General features: G+C 34.9%; 2 protein-coding genes across 2 annotated transcripts; both read right to left on the minus strand.

Moving 5' to 3' along the window:
• Window positions 1-1440: 1440 nt before the first annotated feature.
• LOC113733042 (uncharacterized) lies at window positions 1441-4662 on the minus strand. Its single transcript, XM_027259168.2, has 2 exons — window positions 4444-4662; window positions 1441-3652 (listed from the first exon to the last, which is right to left on the minus strand). Exons 1-2 carry the CDS (start codon window positions 4489-4491, stop codon window positions 1799-1801), a joined length of 1902 nt encoding a protein of 633 aa, XP_027114969.1. The 5' UTR covers window positions 4492-4662; the 3' UTR covers window positions 1441-1798.
• Window positions 4663-13028: 8366 nt separating this feature from the next.
• LOC113733043 (uncharacterized) lies at window positions 13029-14920 on the minus strand. Its single transcript, XM_027259170.2, has one exon. It carries the CDS (start codon window positions 14759-14761, stop codon window positions 13325-13327), a length of 1437 nt encoding a protein of 478 aa, XP_027114971.1. The 5' UTR covers window positions 14762-14920; the 3' UTR covers window positions 13029-13324.
• Window positions 14921-15306: the final 386 nt, after the last annotated feature.

Below are 15306 nucleotides of genomic sequence, written 5' to 3' on the forward strand. Positions count from 1 at the left end.
TCGGCTAATCAATGTCCCTACTAGCCAAATTGAATCTTGGAGATGGTTGTAGTTTTTGTTAAAGATCATAAATCAATCCGTGACATCTCTATTTGGGATTCTCAATCCAACAAATGAGTATCTCAGTGTTAAAGAAAATAAAAGAACAAAGCGAAAAATTTAAAGATAAAAACTCGTTTGATAAAACTTAAATCTGAAATATAAAGATTTAGCGTTGAAAGTGTTAAGTAGCTAAATTGATAATTATAATTTTATACCTAAAAAGCGTCTGTATTTGTGTGTTTGGAGAGAAAGAAAAAATACGCATACGGGAGAGGGAGTAAATAATGAAATATCCGAGAGATAGTGTTGAATTGTATATATTTGTGTGTGTGGGAGTACGTGTAGAATAAAAAGAGAGCAAATGTGTATTTTGTGTGAGAGTATATTTGAGAGCGCGTTATGTGTGCGAGAGATGTAGTATGCGTTGTCAATTCAATCAAAAATTTTCACTTAAAATTATGCATACAAATTAAACGGTGCTTAATATATTAAGTGATAAGCCATTTTCATTATCAAACATGTTGAATTCAAAAAGTTCTACATGAATTAATTTCCAACATTAAATAAAAATCTCAACCACGTATTTAGATGTATGCACCCTAAGTGGCTTCTCTAGAATCCTCATCTTTTAGCAATTGTTGCAAACAATCTTGATTACCCCCACAGAGGTAGAAAGGTCAGTGTAATTTTTCCAAACCTTGGAGGTTCATGAATAATTTTGCCCAGCTTTAGAGAAGAATAATAATAATGCCTCTTGCTTTGAAAAGATTCCTGGGTGATAATGATGTATATCATCTGTCATTGTTATGTAATGGAGTAATATGGCATCAGTCATTTGTCCCTACTACTTTTGGACCGTTTCTGTGTATCCTCCATACGGAGCTGCCCAGCTCCGCTTTTCTGAAAGTAAAGGAATACAATTGCTATGCAAACAGCTAGTCTTGTGAAATATCTGCTTGGCCTGTGGCCACATCTTGGCTAAGGCCAAAGAACCCTAGCTTAAAAGCAACAAGTGCCTTGTCAAACTGGTATTTCTAGATGGACAAATCTTGCATGTTTTGGCATGCACAAATATCATCAACTGCTGCAGAAAGTCTAGAATCATGTAATGTTAAGCATATAGGCCTACTACTAGCCAATGTTCTCTGTATAAAACACCATGGAGCAGGAATTCCTACCTTTTTATTTCCGGTTAGCAAGTCTTGGCAAACCTGATGATATTGACAGGAGCAACAAAGAGCTATTTGATTAAATCTTAAGAGCCAAGAAGGATGTGGACTACTTCAGGCAGTTACTGAAGCAGATAAAATTTCCCTGTCAGCCAATACATGACAATAGGTAGCAACAAAGCTCCTCAAGCAAAATAACATATTCTGGTTTCTTGAAACAAGAAGCAGATAAACACTAAAAAACACTAATGACAGCTTTGATGAGTAAAATAATATTCACAATGTAACAAATCTATACGCTCCCTCAACAAACTGAATACAATCAAATTCACCCACAATTAAGCAAATACACACAACTCAATGAACAGGTAGGAAAAGAGAAGAAAAGCAAAAAAAACCAAAAATACAATCTTCCTACTATTTGGTATGTAGCAAAGCGGGGTATCATACCACGGTAGCAAAAAAATCCACTAATGCAGGCAAACCAATCTGGAAAACAAAATATATCACACCCTCAATAAAATTACCCCTTCCTTGGTCTCTATATTGTTTCTTTAACTTGATCTCTATAGTAGCCAGGACATTACTCAGCTTTTAACCTCCTCTTTTGTTTCAGGGGGTGGTGCTGCTGGTGTTTTTGCTGGTGATTTTCCAATGATTGCTTTCTTTGCCTTAACAAGAGAATGCTTCACCTTAGAAAGTATGTTAGTTGATTTTTGGGTTGCCTTCCCTGGAACCACTTCTTTAGGAGCTTCTTGTGTTGTTTTCAAGTCACCAACTTCTTTGGACTCTTCAACTGCAACATCAGTTTTTTCAGTCTCTTTAACAGCCTCTGCGGCTTCCTCTGCTTTTGTTTCTGTCTCAGCCTCAGCCTTCTCCGGTTCTTTTTCGACATCCACATTTTTGTCTACTACTGCATCCTTTTCGGTTTCAGCTGAAGCCACGGTTTCTTCTATTTTGGTCCCAATTTCAGCAGGAAGTTCAATATCTCTAGGCATTTGTTCTACAGATTTACTAGAATCTTCAGGAGGAGGAATAGAACTGGTAACAGCATCAACTTCCTTCGCTTCCAGCTGAGATGATTCCTCAGAGAAACCGCTTTTCTCTTCCTTTTCTTCAGTTTTCAAATCCTTGGTTTCAGTTTCCTTCTCAACCTTTTCCAGCAATTCTTCCAATGTCACTTGCTTTTGAGGTTTGGCAGTCAATTCTTTTTCTTTGTCCTCAGCCTTTTCTGCAACTTCAGTTGGAGGAACTTCTACATTTTCTGTTTCAACTTGAGCTGCCACAGGGGTTGAAGCAATCAGTTCTGAACTCTCAGTGGCAGTAGATTCTACTCCCTCTGCCAACTTAGTTTCATCAATCTCATCAGTTGAAATTTCTCTGTCTTTTATTGTTTCCACCTCTATTTTCTCTTCAGGCTCAGCCGTTGCAGCTTCTTTCCCAGTTTGTTCTGTAGCTACAGGTTTTTCTTCTGGTCTGTCCTCTGCTACCGGTTCTGGAATCGAAATTTCTTCTTTCCCGGGCTCTGCTGCTGAAACTTCCACGACATCAGCCGCAGCTGCCTCTTCTACTTGCTCCACTTTCGTCTCAATAGCCCCATTTACTGGCTCTGAAATATCAATTTTCTTTGGTAACTCCTCTACTTGCTCCACTTTAGTCTCAACACCCTCCTTTACTGCTTCAAGAACATCAATTTTCTCAGGTGACTCTTTCACTTCCTCCTCTTTAGTCTCAATAGCCTCAGTGGCTGCTTGAGGTATATCAATTTTCTCTGGCAACTCCGTCACTTCCTCAGCTATTGTTTTAGTAGCGCCACTCACTGATTCAGGAATATCAATATCTTTTGGTATCTCTTCAACTTTCTCCGCTTGTGCCTCCACAGCTTCAACCACTGATGCAGGAATATCAATTTCCTTTGACTCCTCTACCAGCTTCTCCTCCTCGGATCCTTTTGGGGGTTCTTCTTGTGGCGTTTCCAAATTTTTTATCCCTGAGTGCCCTTCTGGTTCACGTTTTAGAATGTTATCCACTACTCCTGCAACATTAACAGTTTCTTCTTTGGGAACATATTCTTTTGCTAATTCCGGATTATCTTTGGAAGAAATATCCAGAGCAGGGATATCATCAGGTTTCTTAATCTCTTCAATTGCAGGAGGCTCAATGTGCTTATCCTCAATCTTTTCTTCCGGTTCAGCTGATGTAATAGGCAAACTTGGGGGCTCCTCAGCTTTTGGCTTCTCTTCCACCTCAGCTTTCACGACCTCTTCAACTACAAGTGGTTCACTTTGTTTCTCCTCCATCTTTTTCTCTGTTTCAGCCAATGGTACTGCTGTTTCACCAGGGGTGTTCTCATCTTTTGGCTTTTCTTCATTTTCCTTGGGTGGAGAAGTACCGTCTTCTGCAATTTTCTCTACCTCTTCTTTTACTTCCTTCTCAACTTGCTGCAATTTAAGTAAAAGCAATTAAAAAATGCAGAGAAAGCGTAGGAAATCATTTGCATTCCGAAAAGGGGAGCATCTTATCCTAAACGAACCTAATTAGTAAAGTTAAAGGAACTGCAAAAGTGAGTAGGAAATCTGGAAGCAAAGTATCTTCAGAAAGATTTAGTCCGATTACGTGATGAAGGTTGGAAATTTTCAACTGAAATCGACATGGTGAACCTGCTGAAAAATTTATTGGACAGGACATCGGTAGCAGGAATGGAGAAACGAGAATCTGAAACAAGAGTTACTGATGACCAGAACTCTCTCTGATCATGGTTCATTCTTAGTCCTGACGAAAACTGGAATTCCCAAAATATTGCAGAAGGATCTTTAAAGTTTCACAGGCTCATCACAAGTTGCTTTTTTTTTTTTCCTTGTCTTCCTTTGTTGATCACAACATAAATCTAGAGTAAATGATTTTACTTGATTTTTCATAACACCATGCCTGGACCTTGCTCATGTGATATCATAAGAAGTGCTGGAACCATGATGATGTCAAAGATTTTATCAATCCTAGTGAAAAGCTAGATGAAACACTAGAAGATTTTATTGTTGGAAATAAAATCTTAGAACATATATACTGCATAACAAGAAAACAACGAAGAAGCACACAAAAATCCCATGAAATCCCAGAGCACAAAAAGATTGAAACAAGCATGCCCAAAAAAAAAAACCAAACTTGAAGGTAAAGTAACATGGAATATTAAACTTGCGTACAGAGTATAAACTATGAAGTTAGTGAAAATTACCTCAAGGGCTGGTGTAGAATGATCTGATGAAACAGTTTCAGTAGCCATGGATGATTCCTGATGATGAAGTGATAAAAATTCAAGAATCAGGAATGAAACTGCTAGAGTGAATTCAGTAGTCAGAGTATAGTTGTAGACTTGTAGTAGTAGTAGTATAGAATAAAGAAGTGGACAAGAAAGGAAAGGAATGATGTGGTTGGCTGTTGGCAACAACCTAAAAGGGCTCCAAAGCAAACTCAACAAAGTAGAAAGTAGAAACCACAACTAGCCAGTCACATTATACATTTCCTTTCTATAATAAAATAGTCTTTGAGAAAATAAAAATACCAATAATGTGTGTGTGTGAGGGACTAATCTTCACATGGATGATGATCTGTAAATAGCTAGTGGGAACCCTTTATCAAAAAAAAAAAATTTAATTAAAGAATTGAAATTGATAAAAGGAAAGAAATTAAAATTTAAAATTTTTGAAAGTCATAGAAAATCATGAGATGGCATTGTCCATTTCAAAAGGTGACAGGCTTTAATATGGGGACCAGGGGGTGTATTAACGGCCTAATTCATTTTGAAAACAGTTGTCTAATTTGTCGGATTGTTTTAAAGGAATAAATCTGATGTGAATCAGAAATTAATGAATGCCCTGCCCAATAGGAGATTCGGAAAATTAATGGAACCCATTTTCTATTACTGACATTAATTAGTAATTAATTAATCATCAGTATCCTTTTCATCGACACCGCCTTTGATGCATAATAAATAGTGTAGCAGAGTTGTTGTTTTGTCTTTGTTTTTGGGGTTTCTTTCTTTGTTGTTTTTTGAGTGGACAGGGAGGTGCATCGTTGTGACGGCCCGAGTGCTTTACAGCTTACCTTTTACATTTACTTCAGATTTTTATGAATTAAATTTTGTATTAACTGAAAGTTTATATAAAAATATATATTTAAAACGTCGATCACATTTCGATGAATTTTCTCTCGTTCTTTACTTTTAAAATTATAATTTTACGTCTCTTATAAAATCAAGTTGATAAAATTGAGTCCTAACTTAGATTTTTAATCACTTTTTACTTTAAATCCATCACGTGACCCATGTATAGTCTTTTTTTAGGGGTAAAAATGTTATATCTCATTTACAATTAAACAAATAACCCGATCTATATTCATTTTTGCTCATAAAAAAGTAAGTTCTGGTTAAAACTATATTCAGTTTTTTTTTCCTAAAAAATTAGTTTGGACCCAATTTTTATTTATTTTTACCGTTAAAGTAGTGGAATCTAACCTTTTTTGTATATAAAAAGATGATTGCATTTGGGTCACATGACTAAAAAGTGATAAAAAAAAAAACTTAGGTTAGAATCAAATATTGCTAACTTGAATTTGTAAGGGACGTAAATTTGATATTTTAAAAGTGAATGATAAAAAAATTCATTTAATAAAATGTGAGGGACGTTTTCAATAATTTTTTTAAAAAAATTTATATAATGAAATCAAGGATTTTTTTTTTTTACTGATTTAAAATATTTTTCCAATTTCTTACGAAGCAAAATTCCTCGTATTCTAGATGAAAAGGGCCTCCAACCCAAAAAAACAAAAATGGATCATGAAAAAAAATGCTTCGGTTGAGTCTAAAGTAAGAAGCGGTAAAGGCAACAGGGTCTTCAAAATGGGAATCTTGGGCTAGGTCTTGCTCTTGGCCAACCTTTTGATTCCTTCATTATAATTTATAATTATTGAGAAGACAATCAATATTACGTACACATTCACCGACTAAATTAACGAGGAAAACCTTTTTTTTTTGGATGATTATGTAATTGGTTAGTCGGTTCACTAATTGTACTTAATTATTGAATCTCGTCGACACAGAATACATTATCTAGTGGAGGAAGCATAATTAATTATCTTTAACTAATAAGCGAGTGGATTAGATTAGAGACCCTTTTTTTTTTTTAAACATCCATCTATATGTTTAGTAAATCACATTAGATAGTATCCAAATTTATGTAGCGTTTCTTGAAAATTCTATCAACTATTGCGTGGCAAATTCTAGAAACAACCGTAAGAGATAATTGGAATATTTTGGACTATTAATATGCGGAATCTAATTCATACATACGTAGCCTTGAACCCAAAGAAAGAAAGGAAAGGAAAAAAAAAAACTCTCCATAGCTTTGGAAATGAATATATTTCTTTATCGTTATGTTTCCAACTTAGTTTCTCAATTGTAATGTTAGTGTAGTCAATAGTTTTAAAGATTTTCTAGTGAGTGTCAAGAGAAAAGTCGTTAGCATACAAAATTTGCTATTTAAACATAAACATTTTTGTAAGTGGGAGGTCAAGAATTCACAATTTTCTACTTATAATCCCTCCCATCTTATCACTCAACCCAACTCTAGGGTTGTAATTGAATCGAGCTGCTCGCAAGTTTGGTCAAAAACTTGACTCAGACTTGAGTTGACCGAGTTTCAATCGATTTTGAGTAGCTCGATAGGCCTATCAAGTTGAGTTTGAGCATTCAACAGCAAAGTTCAAAGGTTCGTTGAACCTTATCGAATTTTTTAATTTTAATTCTTTAATATATTATTATTATGAAATTATCCTTGTGCCTATGAGAGTGGTTGAATTTACTAAATGTTTCAGGTCGTATGAAATTTTTTGAAAGGCAATAATATCTTTTTGCTAAAAATTTGTCAAGAAAAATGGAATCTCCAAATCTTCCTGACTCAAGCTCGGTGAAGCTCACATTGACTCGAGCCCCGTATGAGTCAAGTTCAAGTTCTGTGAGAAATGCATCGAGATCGAACTCAAGTATCTTTCCAGCATGTCAAGTTGAACTCGAGTATGGATTCGAATATATTACATTCCTGCCTAATCCTCCTCCTAAACATAGGCATTTGTATCTATTACTCTCTTTAATTTTATCACCTTCTTGATTTAATTTTCCTTTTCAGAATATTTGTTTCTCCCACTTCAATTTGCCCTAGTTTTTTTAAAAATAAAATCATCATCTTAGAAGAGAATAATCTCTCATTAGAAAACTTAAAAGAAACTTTATTACAAACAGAAAAACAAAGAAGAAAAAAGATATGGGAGTGAGGAGACTTGGTCTTCCTCCCAGGGAAAAGGCATTTTGTTTGCGAGGGAAGAAAAACGCTAGAGAGAAGGAAGAGAGTTTAGGTTTACGTCTACTGCAATTGGTGTTTCATCTTCTTATCTGCCCTAGTTAAATGTGAAAAGGGTATAAGTTAGTAATTAAAAGGTGATCAGGGAACATATATAGATGAAATAGATCTTACAAGTTGTATTGTATCATAAAAATTGTAACTTGGGACATGGCTGGGAGATTAATAGCGTGTAGAAAAGTGAATAAACGGATTTGAAATAGTTAGATCCAATGACTATTTTGTAAAATGATTGCCAGATCGATCACTTTACAGTACTAAAATGCTCTACCTTTTTTCATTCTTTTGTTTTCTTATTATCTTTTTCCCCGCCCAAAGGCCTCAATATGAGAAGACACCATACTAATACATCAAATGCATATGCATATGTGGAATTGGAATCATCAATTGAACCAATATGGCTATCAGTAAAACCAACTACTCTAGGTGTAGTTGGTCACCAAAAAAATTTTAAGAACTCTATTTGGATGTAAATTAAGGGATCGAATCTTTTGACTTGTATTTTCTTGGAAATTTCGTCAACAGGCGCGTAGACACCTGTTTGGCTGATGGTGATTCAGTTTGCTCCGAACATCACTTTACGGTCTACTTTTGCAAAATAAATTTAGATAAGGTGATGTCTTGAATCAGTTTGTAAGTCCCTCAAGTAAATGGCATTTTCAGCTACAAAATGCTGCCCCGGTTCACCATAAATAAGAGAAACAAATCATGAATATTGCAAACCTCAATGTATTCAAATATTTGTCTTTTGCTGACGAGGCATTGATTTAGTGGTTAAAGTTAAGATCTCAGATATTAGAACTTTTGGGATCAAATTTCACTACTCCTTCTAGTTTCTTAAGTCTCGCTCCTCTTCTATTGGAAAAAAAAAAGAAAATTTTTTTAAAATTTTTTCCCGCAATCATGGAATTGCAAGTTTAAAAACAGCCATGTAAATAAGGCTATACAAAAACTAATGCACAACTATGAAATTTGAATCCATGAATTTTTTACTTCTAATTCTTTACATTATTTTCTCCCTTTAAATTTGATTGTTGCTGCAACTAGACCAAATCATCATTATGTCAATTCAATTAACTGAGTGATTCCTTCCTCTGTGCTTCCGTCGCCTGACTTCGTCGCTATATAAATGGAGCCATCGCTTATCACTTCTCACAAGGGACCCCCAACCACAACACCCTCCCTCCCCCAACACACAAAAAAAAAAAAAACACTCCCCATTTAAAAAGTGATTTTTGAAAAGATACAAAGATAATTAAAAAATTTTTATAATGAATTAATTTTTTTTACTTTTTATTTTTGTAAATAAGGGCGAATCAGTATTAAAAGTACAAAATTATAGGTCCCATTTCGATCGTTATTATTAGGAGTTTTTATAGAACAATGTACTGTAACAACTTGACGTAGGTGAGATAACAAAGTCACTAAGAAATATGTTCACCAAAAATATAAAAATCTTTTGCAAAAAATCACAATCCACCTATATATTCAAAATTTTCAAATGGGGAGAAACCACCAATTCGTGTGATTATTGTGGTTGCACGTGATTATATTACACAGCATTGTGGATAAGGCATAGAATTTCCACTTGTTAACCATTAAGCCAGCTTTGTACAAGTGATAATTTGAAATTGCAGCTGGAGCTGGACTAGTGATTATTTCGCCACAGGGGCAAGTGTATAGGCCAGGAGGAGCCTAGGAGTCTTAATTCTTCGATCTCCTCACAATTTTCTTTTTTTTTTTTTTTTTGAAGGACCTCATCAATATTTTGGGCGCAATAATTACCGGAGCCGGTTGAATGGGCATAGAGCGGCCCACATCTATATATCGGAACTATTTTTTTTTTAAGCGGCCCACATCATATCGGCACTAATTTGCCCTAACGCATAATCTTTTATTTTCTTGATCATCATCTTGTTTCAATATCCAGATGTTAATTCACGGGTTAGAGGACGAGAATTATTCACTTAAAGTGTAAATCCCTATTATGGTCATCGACCGCATTCTCTACGAGACACAGTTGTTTGGATAAAATATTATTTGAAATAATTATTGTAACATACTTTGTGATGTGATATTTGTAAGAAAAAAGTTGATTGAAAATATAAAAAGATGAATTAAAAAATTGTTTATGATGAACCCAAAATATTATCTTAAAAAACTTAGCTATCCAAACACACCTGCAACCGAAATATTAATACTCTATGTGGTATTTTCACATGAATTAAATTACGTCCTCTGTCCCAAAATGTTGATCATGCTCTTTATTTTGATATATCCTAAAATATTTATCACTAGTCTAAAAACTCGTAATATGCACGGCTATAAAGAATGTTATGAAAAAAATAAATATATAGTTATGGGAATATGTAACACATAAAAATTTAATAAACAATAGTTTAACCTAGAAATGTCAAACAATTTTTAGCTACCCCTTCCCACTTCTACCTTTTATAAATCCCATCCTTTTCCTTGCTGAAATTTTTTTTTTTTTTTTAAAAAAAACAAGTTTTAGCTGCCGTCTACCTAGTACAAACATGCATTACAAAAAAGAAAAAATGGTATTAAAACTTAAAACATGTCATATCAAATTTTAATAGATCTAAAACCAAATTATGTTTGCTAAATGCCAATTCATTTCTCAACCATCATGTCCAACATTCAGAAAATTCAAAAAGTATTTTGCCAAAATGTTAATTTCATTTCTTAATCATCATATCCATTACCTTTGGCATAAAATTCATACAATATCGAATTTATTTCAAGAAGTTAATTTTTAAATTTCAAAATTTTTGTTTATTTATTTGGCGTAAAAATATTCGATAGTCCATGATTTTACAATTTTCAATCTGGCCTCATATTTGTAAACCAATAATGTAATGCTTTAAATGTGTGTAACTTAAGTAATAGAACATTGGTGAATAGAGGTGAGTAAACTTCTTAATCAAGATATAGAGTATGACAAATAGAAGCATGCACAGTAAATAGCAAAAAAAATGTGTCATCAATGCACTATAATGTATAAAAATTAAATTTATCACAAACCTATTTTTTTTACTCTCCCCACCCCTTCCCACACCCTTCCCATCCCCTAAATTTTTCAAGACTAATTACATATATAAACTTCAAGATTGCCACAAAATTCTTAAGGGAAAAAATACTATTTATAATCTTGTATTGGTATTTCACTTGACATAAGAATAAGAATTAAGTTTTTCTTTTAGTGAAAAACTTTTTTTTTGTTTACTATTCTCTATCACAAATAACCTTCTTAGATAAAAATGGTTAAAGGCTCTATCTATATTTTGTGCAACCAAATTTAGACCATTGGTTGACTACATTTTATATTTTTATTTTGAATGGGAATTGAATTTCCTTCCCATAGCAAAATAAAAAAAATGTACATTTGTTGTTTCATTTACTAAATTTACTAGTCATTTTTAGCCTAATAATTGGATAAGTTGCTTTCCATCATAATAGTTTAAAATGTTGTTTCATTTTTAATTTTTATTATTTCACGTATTTTTATTTTAGTGTAAGTGAAAGGTTTGAAACCCGATATCTCTATTGGTCTAAAATGCACAGAGATAGAAATGTAATATGTAAAATCCAGCATTTGTCTAAATAATCTCATAATCGGAAAACACAAATAATAAATATAGAAAACAAAGTAGATCTTGGAGATAAAGAAAAAAGGAGTAAGCAAATTTTTACTGTAAGTTATTTGAGATATTTTTACTGTAGCACTTTTTGTGATGTGATGTATGTGAGATAAAAAGGTAATTGAGAAGATTAAAAGGTGTATTGAAAATTGTAATAATGATGTAAGCAAATAGATTTGGGGAAATAATCAGCTGTCCAAACAATAGTAATTTAGATTACTATAATACATACCCAAAAATATATGTGGATTGAAAAACTCTTTTTTTTCTCTCAAATGTTAAAGTCATGTGTATCATCAAGGTGTTAGGATTTGAAATAATTTAAATTTAGAAATGATGAGAATATATATAGTCTACAATCAAGATTTTGAAATCAACTCATTACATTTTAGGAATTAAAATAAATAATAAATCTACAAAAAGGAATTGAGAGCTTGGGAAGAATTTAAATTTTGAAATAATCAGAATATAGTCTACAATCAAGATTTTGAAATTAATTCATTACATTTTAGGAATTAAAATAAATAGACAATCTACAAAAAAGGAATTGAGAGTTTGAAAATAATTTAAGTTTTGAAATAATGAGAACATAGACTACAATCAAGATTTTGAAATTAACTCATTAAATTTTTGGAATTAAAATAAAAAGAAAATCTACATAAAAGGAATTGAGATTTTGGAAATAATTTAAATTTTGAAATGAGAATATAGCCTACAATCAAGATTTTGAAATCAACTCATTACATATTAGGAATTTAGACAAATAGAAAATCTACAAAAAAGGAATTGAGAGTTTAAAGGTCTAGGATGGCTTTTAACCAAAAACCCTTCCGTAATTTATATAGATATAGATGTTTACTACCTGTATCCCAAAATGTTTATCATGCTTTTTCATTTTAGAATGCTTCGAAATGTTTATCATATTATCAAAATCAAAGTTATTTTTTTATCTCTTTTTTCAATACTATCCCTATCTTTACATATATTTTATGTTAGATTAAGATTTGAATTTTGAATTTTTGAAGATAAAGTTCGAAACAAAAATACTAACATTACAATCATGACACTATTAATGTGTGTATTGATAGTGTGTATTGATGCATCATTATCCAGGCCTAAATCCAAAGGAAAAGTTCACACTGCACAGGAAGGAAATTAGTTTTTAAACATGTACTGCTAGCTTCCACTGGTCTTTACCGCTATAAAGTAAATGCACTACAATGCATTGTTGGTACTCCTCCTTTGTTTTCTTTGTGGAAAATCGAGATGAACCCATCAGCAGTTTCCCATTGACAATAGCTAACTTCTACTAAGAAAGGGTTCCCATGTCTCAAATCAATCAAATCCCTTTTCTCCTTACTTTATGGCAATTAACCTATCTAAATTCCCTCCAACTTTTGCTTTTGATTAAATCAGCTTCTGAAGCTTTACAGGAGACGGTCAGAATAAAGAAGAAAAGACTGCCAAATTGTTTTAAACTGTTTATTCCAATCTTAACAGCATCCAATAAAGCGAACGAGTTTTAAGGTTAATTACAAAGTAAATTACTAAGTCATCTCTGCTCATAAAGTCATAGTCCCACTTTCCAAAAAGCCAATTTTGACTGGAATCTTGAAAAGTAACGCGTTCCCAGAAGCTACTACTAGGTTGAATTTACTCGTCTCCTGTCTCATTATTCAACACACAAATTCTTTAACCTTACACAAGATTTTTTTTTTTTTTTTAAAAGAAAAAATGAACCACCATCCACAAAAACACAGCTCATGAATTAATCAAGGGTAACGGTAAGATCACTGGGCCAAAAAGCCTTGATACAGAAACGCAATATCAGATCGAGGTGCAGAAGACAAATGGAGTATAGTAGTATTAAATGGCAATCAAAGGATTTACCATGAACTGATCAAATGCATAGAGCAGGCGAGAATGTAATCAGGAAGATGCACCGTGGCCTTCTGACCATACCAATAGCTAAATCCAGCAACCGATTGAAAACCAAGTTGATTGAACTTGAAGAGTCCTAAATAGATGGGTATACCCCTACCTATGTGGACATCAAGATTTCGGGCTCGCAGTTGCTTAGAGGGACAAAGCTAGGAGTATGAGCATACATGGAAGCATTGGTTCTATACTCAAGTTTTCTGTCAAATATCCTCACTGTACCATTCTCCAAATTCAGGCCAAATAGCCCCCTGTTTGGCCATTCCAGTAGTAATTCTTTGCCTACGATCACAACAGGTTGGACGTTATGATTCGATCTCGAGGTGGTAAATGGAAAGCGGTCTACATCCAAGTCAATGCCAACCCTGTGCCATCTGATCCAAGATGGTCTAGTGCTGTTTCCGTCATCTTGGTGCCTCAAGATCCAGATGTTGATCGACTCTTCGAACAAGGAGGATTCACACAAGCAGAGGAAACCGCGATCATCCATTTCTACCAAATGCATCCTGCTGTGCTCAGGATCGTCCTTGCAGTATTGATTTTGCGGACCTGGATGAGGCATCACGGAGAATTTCTCTGTTTTCGTGTCCAATTTCATGATTGATTCTGCACAACGAGGAGCCAACCTAGTCCTCGGAAGGGGCGAGGGCGAACTCTGCCTTGCAATTGCATATCGATTTCCAACCATCCAGTAAAGAACGTTGTCTACGATTACCGGAGGAGTTTGAGCCCTGGGTTGGTATGAAAACGGAGCATCATCATCCTCGTACAGCTCTCTCCAGCAGCAAGATGTTTGTGATTCATCAGATTGTTCTGATTCCGAGTTCGACCCGCCACCCAAAACAACTATTCTGAACGGCATGCTCCCGTTTTCGCGTTGGAATCTTCCTCCCCAGAGCAAACAGTGCTGATCTTTGGCAAAAGGGTTGGAAAAGATTCCGTAAATCAGACCTTTAGGGGTGATTAATCTCACCTTCTGCCGCGTAAGGGGATTCAGGAGGACGTAGTGCTCCAACCCGGCGGTTGATCTCCGGAACTCCTCCCGGAAAATGACCAAGCCATTGGAAGAATACGAGAATTCTTGGCGATCGGATTTGGAAACCGGCCTGACAGAGTTAACGCTGATTCTACAACGATTGCTCTGCGGGGTTGCTGTTTCTTCTGTGGATTCACATGTGTCGACCAAATATATTTCCTTCTGCTCCCCATCAGCTTCCCTCTGCCGGACAACAATAACCACTGGAACGCTGTGGGGGAAATGCAACTGCGCAAATTCCTGAGTGGAGGTCAAGGCCTTCCATCTCCGACAGACGCATCGACATCTTAGGACAGATTTAGCCGGGAGTTTGCTGAGAATTTGCAGGAGGACTTCGTCGGGAATGTGTCTGTACGGCCTTCCTAGGATCTCTCCTAGTCCTAGTACTGCTAATTTGTTCCACAAGGCTGGAATCCAGGACAAGCATGCCGAGGTTATGGATGTCATGATTATTTTCAGAAGACGAAAGGGATTTATAGGGTTTTTCTTGAGAGTTTTGCCCATCCAAATCCCTCAGGGAACTAAAACTGAAGAGATCTGATCATGTTTTTGCAAGAAAAAAGATGAAGAAAAGGGAGGAGGAAATAGGAAGAAATGTCCATCTCTTCACTGCTAGGAAGTCACCAAAATTATGGTCTCTAACTTTTGTCTGATATTACCGTCACTAGTACAATTATTACGAGGAAACATCAATATGGTCCCCCCCCCTCCCCCCCCCCCCCAAGAGATGCTGTGAACGTGGTCCTAACGCGAAATAACTCTCACTATCTAGTACTCTTTGCTTCACTGATTTTCCTACTTGTATTCGTTGCTATGTACGGCTAATTTTGACTAACGCATTTTTCTTCCTTCAGGTTTTCAGGGCAAAAATGAAAGAGTCCCAACTTCCAACATCCAAAGCAAACTCCAAGAAAGTAGGCTCATGTCTCCTAATCCTCACTCGCTAGAGTCTTGAGAAAAAGGGGTTGGCAATCCAATTATCAGTAAGCGTTTGGTTCGGTTCACGCTTTAGGATCGGATTCGAATTTGAGATCAATCATTCAGAGTTT

The sequence above is a fragment of the Coffea arabica genome, chromosome 2e (genome assembly GCF_036785885.1).
Source record: "Coffea arabica cultivar ET-39 chromosome 2e, Coffea Arabica ET-39 HiFi, whole genome shotgun sequence".
Classification (NCBI taxonomy): domain Eukaryota; kingdom Viridiplantae; phylum Streptophyta; class Magnoliopsida; order Gentianales; family Rubiaceae; genus Coffea; species Coffea arabica.